Source organism: Calliphora vicina, chromosome 4 (genome assembly GCF_958450345.1).
Source record: "Calliphora vicina chromosome 4, idCalVici1.1, whole genome shotgun sequence".
NCBI lineage: Eukaryota > Metazoa > Arthropoda > Insecta > Diptera > Calliphoridae > Calliphora > Calliphora vicina.
In genome coordinates this window covers 35,730,861-35,739,319 of record NC_088783.1, presented here as the reverse complement: position 1 = coordinate 35,739,319, position 8,459 = coordinate 35,730,861, and the positions used below count along the sequence as shown (strand labels likewise).

At 30.2% G+C, this 8,459-nt stretch overlaps 1 protein-coding gene across 1 annotated transcript; it reads left to right on the top strand.

Moving 5' to 3' along the window:
• The first annotated feature begins 1,040 nt into the window (after positions 1-1,040).
• Positions 1,041-2,671, top strand: bou (boudin). The gene has a single exon (XM_065509496.1). The coding sequence runs from the start codon at positions 1,244-1,246 to the stop codon at positions 1,682-1,684; it is 441 nt and encodes a 146-aa protein (XP_065365568.1). The 5' UTR covers positions 1,041-1,243; the 3' UTR covers positions 1,685-2,671.
• The last annotated feature ends 5,788 nt before the right edge of the window (positions 2,672-8,459 follow it).

The following is an 8,459-nucleotide window of genomic DNA, read 5'->3' as shown; positions in this document are numbered from 1 at the left end:
AACACTGAGCGCTAGGTGATGTTGAACAGCAATCTCAAAGGATAATTTCGACGGTTTTGACCCCGAACTCACAACTATTGACATACTAGAGACTAATGAAAAGTGGAGACAGTATATAAAGCATAATATCAACAGGTATGTCCTATGCTATAGCTATTATAACATGTTGGAAAGGTATTTAATTTTATGATGATGTTAACCATTACTGGACACTCAGATTTATTGCAAAATTATAACAATTTCAATGAGTCCTGTTGTCTACAGCGGAATATAAATAAGTATGGTTGATTTAAAGATAACTTATTCGTCATAGGAAATACCTTTACTTTACTTGAATGTCTGTACTTTTCTAAGAAAACAAAATAACCAAATTAAACCTTCAGCAACAAAAAAATAAAAAAAGAATACCTGACTGACATGATTCATACAAAAAATATGTATGACGCCACAAAATTCAAAACACCAGCATCCTTTTCTAAATGCGTCTTATTTATATCTGAAAAGGCTAAAATACCATAAACAAATTCAAACACCTTCACATTGGAAAAGCAGTGGAATGAAACACACTCGAATCGAATTAACCACCATAATACAAACCTTTCACAAATATACAGCTAATACCAAATGAAAAAAAGTGGTAACTACGCAACGAAATGGCCAACTAAAAGAACCAAAAAAAAAATTGATGACGTTGCTTTGTTAAGGAAGCTAGAATTCCATAAAAAAGGTAAGGTTCAACTAAAACCATTTTTGTACTTGTATGGCCAACAAAAATAAAGTTAAACACGATTATACTCGCACTACCTACACGGATACCCAGCAGCTAGGCCCAAACAACCAAAAAAAAAACGTAAACTAAAGAAAATGTGTAAACACCACCAACAAAGCCAAATGAAGAGAGACCTAGGAGAGGTTTAAACAATGGCAAAAGAGAAAAACACTCAATTCTAGCTGATAGAATAAATTGACAGACAACAGAAACCAGAGAGTGAGTTTTGCAAAACCGGCCATAACTGACGCCATTAAAATACCACAACAACTCTGAAACGTCAGTACAGGCTTGACATTTGAGTGTTTTGCTTTGGTTTGTGTTAAGAAAGGCAAGCAAAACATAAGAAAGAAAAATAAATTAAAAACAAAATCGGTAAAAAGATTTTAAAAGTTGTGTGGTGTTTTGGTTGTTTTATTGGTGAAAACCTGTCAAATATATACAAAAAAAGTTAAAATTACAATAAAAAAAAATATGTGGCAGAAACTGTTATTACAATGTATTTTGCTGAGTGCCGCCTTAAGCTCTGTCATGGCCATCAATTGTTACGTTTGCGATGCCTCTGACACTAACAATCCATTCCAATGTGGCGAATGGTTCGAACGTTTCGATGAACCCGACTTAGAGCCACAAAACTGTTCGAATGTTCACGATGCTAAGTTCTGTATTAAACATGTGGGACGTTTTGAAGGTGGCATCGGAGCCAAAAGATTCTGTTCCTCCAAAGATTTAGGCAATTACTGCGATTATGTGCGCAACAAAGGTGATCGTATGGACTATAGATCATGTATTTATACTTGCAACTCTGATGGCTGTAATGGTGCGTCTAGTATACGTCTTACACAACTACTTCTACCATCACTAGTAGGTGCGGTTGTGGTGTTTGCAGTAATGAGGTTGAAAAACTTGTGGTGAGAGGTAGTGTTGTTAAAGAGTGTATTCGTTAGAAATTATTTTATTGTTGATTTTAATAAATGTAATAGAAAATTAAATATTTTTATACGAAATTTGATTATAAATATGAATTATTAACCTACTAGTAGTTTTTAAATAATTTTTTTTTTAAATTTTCAATAAATTGTATGGAAATATTTTTAATGTAATTTAAAGTATAAAGAAATTACTCAAAATAATACAATATACGAATGCTGTTATGGTTTTCACACAGTTTTTTTTTTATAATACATTATCACCACTTAGGTTTTTGACAACTGAGTTAGGTCATTGGCAGGAGAATTTCCGATCTATGTGTATTTATCTATGATTTAAAGTATTTTAAAACATTAATTCATTATATATATGAAGTGGAAAACTCCACATCAAAACTGAAATTTTCACCTGATTTGACTTTTGCATACATTTGGTAAAATGCGATTGAAATTAGGGCAAATCTTAAGCAAACCAGGGGTTTTTTTACGTGGAGTAATAAATTATCGACTTTGTATTGATGTAAAATAAGAACAAACTCTTTTAGTTGAGACAACAGATGTCAAATTCGCAACGGGTAAAATTACCAGGATTGATATATATTTTCAAATGACAAACGATTTGTCGAAAATAATGTTCATTCACTAATCAAATCTATAATTACACATTAACTTAAGTACCAACAACGAATACATTCTTTAAAATTCAGCATTGTATTGCATCACACAATAATATTTTTAATTTAATAAACTTTGTTTTGATTTAAGACACGAATAGTAACACAATAATGAATAAAATATGTTAATGTTTATGTTCTATTCTAGTACTGTTTTCTACAAAAATAGCTTTACTTAATTAGTTAATAAGTGCCTTAAATATAAATAATTCAAACTAGAAAATAAAAACTTTATACATACACAAATCATTCACTACTTTTTTTTTATTTGTTAAATAAATTTTACTTTAAAAAACTAACTATTGTTTTGGTCTTTATTTATTTTTCTAGTTTTTTTCCAAGCTCGTCTCAACTTATCAATGATTTCTTTGTTTGCTCAATCTTCTTCCAAGGTGTTGTCAGTTTGTTGTGGAATTCATAGAGAGAGAGAGAAATAGAGAGAAAGTCTATACTAATTTATTTCAATATGGCGTTGCCAATTTAGCGCTTTTCATTAATCCAAAAGTCGCATTTTTCCAGTCAGCGCTTTTTCTTCAACTATTCAGACGAAAAATAAGCAACTTCATGTTTAATGACCTGTAATGGTTGTGACTAGTAAACATATAGCCTCTAATTCAATAAAATAAGTTGGGAGAAATCAAATCAGTGGAAATATAGTTTAAAATTTTAAGTTATTTTCAAAATTACCCTATTTTTAAAATGTTTAGCGCTACACGACTCGTTTTGGTCATAAATAGTTGGCATCACCGATGACAACACTACTAGAGATAGCTTCTACTTTAATCTCTTCTCACTCTTAAATTACAAATATTTAAAATGAAATTTCAAAATAAATATCAACTCAGGGTTTAAATTTCTTATTTATGAGATATTGGAACTGTGTAATCTTTTAAATTTTCATTGATTTATGACCTTTTTATTTACAGATTGTTTTTTTTTTGTTCTTTAAAATTGTGCAACATTTAAAATAAATGTTTACTTTGAAATCATTCATTAGCATTGACTTGTAAGTTATAGAATTTGTATAGAGATTAGAACAGACTTGTATTTGTTTTCGGGAAATTTCTCTTTGAAGAAGGTTAATGTCGTCGTGTAACAATAAGGTTAAAGACCTTTTGAAATAATACAGATAAATAGATACAGTGAGTGACAATTCAATGGAAACATTTTTGGAAACTATATTCCGTAATTTCAGTTTTCAAAAACATCATCTTTTACCAAATAAAAGGTATATTTCTAAGATAAATTAAAATTTTCTAGATTTTCTATCAAAGTAAAATTTTTGATTTGCAAGCAGTTTCACAAAAATACATACAAACGGATTGTTTTCAAAAGATTTGAATATCTATTGATTTGCTTAGTCCTTTCACAATGTTTTCCTTTTTAAAAGTTGTAGAATTCTAATCGAAATACAATTTTTAGTTTAATTTGAAACCGAATATTCAGTCGAACGCTGTCTGGTTCATTGAAGTAGTGTAGATGTTGTGTACAAATTGCTTTGAATCACAAGTTCGGAAACATCCCCAGTTGCATATACATTGATATAAAATGTGCGATTAATTTAGAAACCCCGCTTTTTCAACCATACTTTTGAAAATCCAACATTTTTATTGGGCTTTACTTTTATTTTGAAACATTTGTACAATATAATTTATTCAAAGTACTGTCCATAGTTAACTATGATATTTTCTCATCTTTCTGGCCAAGAACGAATCAAGCCAATTTCGGATACTCTGTTCTAAGGTGAAGAGTATCACAGAGAGAGCGTTCTGCATCGATCGAAACAAATAGTAGTCGGACTGGGCAACGTCTGGACTATAAGGCGGGTGAGGCAAAACTTCCATACCACTTTATTCTAAATAGTTTTTAAGAGGTATTGCAACATGTGTGGAATATTACGGTTTCATGTCTGACCTCATATTCTGGTAATTTTTCGGCGAATTCTCGCTTCAAACGAATCAGTTACGTTCCATGTGATGGTCTGGCCAGATTTCCGCAGTTTACAATAGAAGATTACCTTAGCGTCATGGATATTTGGCTTTGGTGTCGATTCTGCTGGTTGGCCGGGCTTCACATACGATCTCTTACTCTTCGGCTTGTCGTAATGGATCAATTTTTTATAGCAAGTAATGATTGGGTGCAAAAATGATTTTCGTTCATGCTGCATTTCGGACATGCAAAATCGTCCTTCAAGGTCTCTCTGCTTCAATTCGTTTGGTACCAAATTTCCCTGCTTTTGGATGAATACTGCTGCTCGCAAATGGCTCTTTGAGTAGATACCACTGATTTTGCAAGCTCTTCTTGAGTTAGACAACAACCATCATGGAGTAATGCCTCCAATTCTTGGTCTTCAAACTTTTTTTTCAGGTCTGGGCGATAGTTGTCTTCCGTGTCAAAATCTCCACTTCTGAGCCGCATAAACTATCAAGTGTTTCCATTAAAATTGCTAATTTGCATATTAGTAATGCGTGATCTGACATTAAAACATTTCACTAAAAACAAATTTTCCCTTACTGTCCCAAAACCCAAGCCTAATGGAAATTGAAATAAATTTTCAATTATGTCTGCTTAATTCATTAGTCTATTATCTTTACACAAAGTGCATTTACATATCAATTGAAACCACCAACAAACATAATTATTGCGATCAAAAACCTAGACAAATTAAAAAAACAATTACGAAAAAAAACAACTTTCAAAAAAAATATTCAATTGAATCAAACAAAAAATCATGAGCTGAAAAAGTAACTATGTCACATTCTAACGAAGCAAAACATTCAATTTCAATTTATATCTCCATTAAAACAAATAAATTACAAAGACAAATACAACAAAGCAGCTAAATAAAATACATTCATATCGTAAATTAAAGAAGCTTAAATAAATTTAGAGAAATAATAAGTAATTGTATTGTACAAAAAGTGAACCTAATATAGGCTGATATTGGCTGGTTAAAGCCCCAAATGGGAATTGGAGTACGAGTGCAAGTAAATTTATAGTGCGAGCAGCAGTTAGTTTCATTATTACAGCAATAAAATTGTTGAATGAATGTCAATCACATCATGTATTTACTTGTAGTTGCTTCTGTCAGCAATATAAGAGATGTCAATAAAAAGAGATCGTTTTACATGATCGAATTTAGATTGACATACATTCGATTCAATTCGAATATGACAGACAGACAAGTTAACGTTGGATTGTGGGAAGCTTTATAAAAACCGATACAATACTTGTATGTACTTAACTTTACATTTACACACACTTAAATTAAATATAAAAAAAACAATTGAACATTTACTGTGAAATTGTATGCGACTAACTATTGCGAAAATTTTTAGTATTTTTATTAAATTAATTGATAAATAAAAAAATCGATTTTTTGCTCTTTGTTTTTGCTTAAAATGTGTGTTAATGAAAATAAAAATAATTTAATTTTAAGTATAAATTAAATTATTGATTTCCCAATGGAGTAAAAATGCAGTATTAACAATAGATGAAGTATCTTTTGAACGCGGTTTTTGTTTTTAATAACTTATATATCATATTGAAGAGTACATTTCTATCATTTATTCTCACTTAGTTATTGCACATTATAGTGTAAACAACAAAGCGTCATTGCGGGAATTTTTGATTTACTTCTTTAATTGGAAAAAAAGTGCCGCTGAAGCACACAGAACTTTATGGCGAATGGATTTCATCGGTTTCAATGTGCAAGAGATGGTTTGTGCGATACAGAAGTGGTGATTTTGACACGGAAGACAAAGATCGCACAGGCCAGGAAAAAATGTTTGAGGACCAAGAATTGGAGGCATTATTCCATGAAGATTGCTGTGAAACTCAACAAGAGGTTGTATAATCATTGGTAACAACTCAAGCGGCAATTTAAAAACGTTTGCGAACAGCAGGATCCATCCAAAAGCAGGGGAATTGAATAACATACGAATTGAAGCTGTGAGACATTGAAAGACGATTTTGTATGTCTGAAATGCTGCTTGAAAAGATAATAATTTTTGCACTGAATCATTACATCCAAAAATAAACGATTTTCAATTTACATATTCAAAAAATAGTTAATTTTTGTTGTTTTTTGGGCGAAAAGATGACTTAACTCTTTTTTTTATTAAAAATTAACTTTCTTTAAGAACATATAACAATTTTATATTTTTCTGTAAGGTATCTTTAAGAAGCTCACAACACATGTGCTATTTTTCGAATATGTCGCCCCTACGCCCTTCGGAATGTGACCTATTTTTTTTTATCAAAATTTCAACTTTGGGCCACATGTTCTAAAATCCCAAAGCTGGGATAAAAAACGGGAAGCAGTTTTAGAAACCTTGATGTGTTCCCTATTTATCTCCAAAGTATTTTCTCAGCCCAGAAGGAAATGTGGACCCCATGGGGAAAATTGTAAAAAATTTGTATAAATTTTGTTAATATTTTATTCACATTAAGAAAATTTGTACAAACTTTTTAGTATGAAAAAGTGCAATATTTTTGAAAGACGGACTTTTAAAGTGGCATATTTTTGAATCTAATTGAGATATTGACCTTTTGTAAGACCAAAAATTAACTTATCTAAACAAAAAAATGTTTGGAATAAATGTGGATCAAATTGTTTCTAATATTTGCAATCCTATTCAAATTTTGATACAAATTTTAGTTTTAGAATCCCATTAAATATGTAATAAAATCTTTATTTATTAACAAAACTCAATTAAATTTCCAATGTTCTTTAAAATTGTCATTCTAAATGTCAAAGGGAATCACGCAATTCCTAAAAAATTTAGACTTAATCCCAAAAATGGTATTTTTTACAATTTTGCCCATTTCCTCTGGGCTGGGAAAATACTTTGGAAATAAAAATATAGTTTTTGAATTCGCTACATAACGATCTCTAATCAATTGTTTCTCTCTTTTTTTTATTTCATAGAAAAAAGCTTTGAATTAAAATGCCTTACTTAAAAGAGATACATCTGAATTAAATATGCTGATCAGATTTGTCCCGGTAATTAAATACTTAACAGATTTCAAATGAAGCATTTCATATAAAAACTGAGTTTAATTAGCCTCAATAGTATCACCTACGCTTTCAGAATTGTATTCTTCCTATTATTCTTCTTCTTAAAAAAAACTATAACTTTCAATTGACTTTGAGTAATATTTATTTAACAAAATGCGTGCAGTTTTTAACTAAATTTGTGTGTTTTTCTTTATTCTTTTAATGTCAATTGAAAAACGCTTTCAGCAATTCAAATGACAAACAAAACAGCAGAATAAAAAAAATAGAAAAATACAATTCACGCGTAATTGAAGACCGAGTAAAAAAACATAAACGTAAAGATCACTTGTAAAGATTATAAGATCACGGAGATACAAATGTACATGAAATTTGAATAAATATTCTACGACAATTTTTACCTTTAAATAAAGATACAAAATTGTTTTCAGTTTTCAAACTTGTGTTTGAGATAATCAGTTTCAATTGGCAATTTAAGTAATACAATTCATGTATATTAGAGACAGTTGTTCCACAATGAGTAAAATAACAAAAAATGAGGTTTTCGGAAAAAACAAATAAACAGAGTCGTTTGGGAAACAGGGGCATTTACTTAGGCATAAATTTTTACTACAGTTTGTAAAATATGAGACATTCTTTAGAGAGTATCAGAGAACCACCAATTGTAACGCCACTGTGGTGCGAGTATGATCTTGTAAATTTGCTGTATTTTATGTTTTTAAGTAATGTGTATAAATGTTGCTTGTTTGACGGACTGACCAACTGATAAAAGCAATATAATGTTTATTTAATTAAATAATTTGGACACGTTTATACATAAATTTATGACAAGTAATAAATTGTATGTATGAATGTACAAATTATGTACCTAGTGATGGAGAACAGAAAACACTAACAAATTTTGATTTTCTCAATTTAACAAATACGTACTACATGTTACGAGTATGTATGACAATGTACAACAACAACTAGTTGCAACATAACGCCAACATTCAATTGCAACAATACATAATTTCAGACCAAAAAAACATGACATAAGAGGTCAAGAATGTTTTTATATTGAAGTAAGT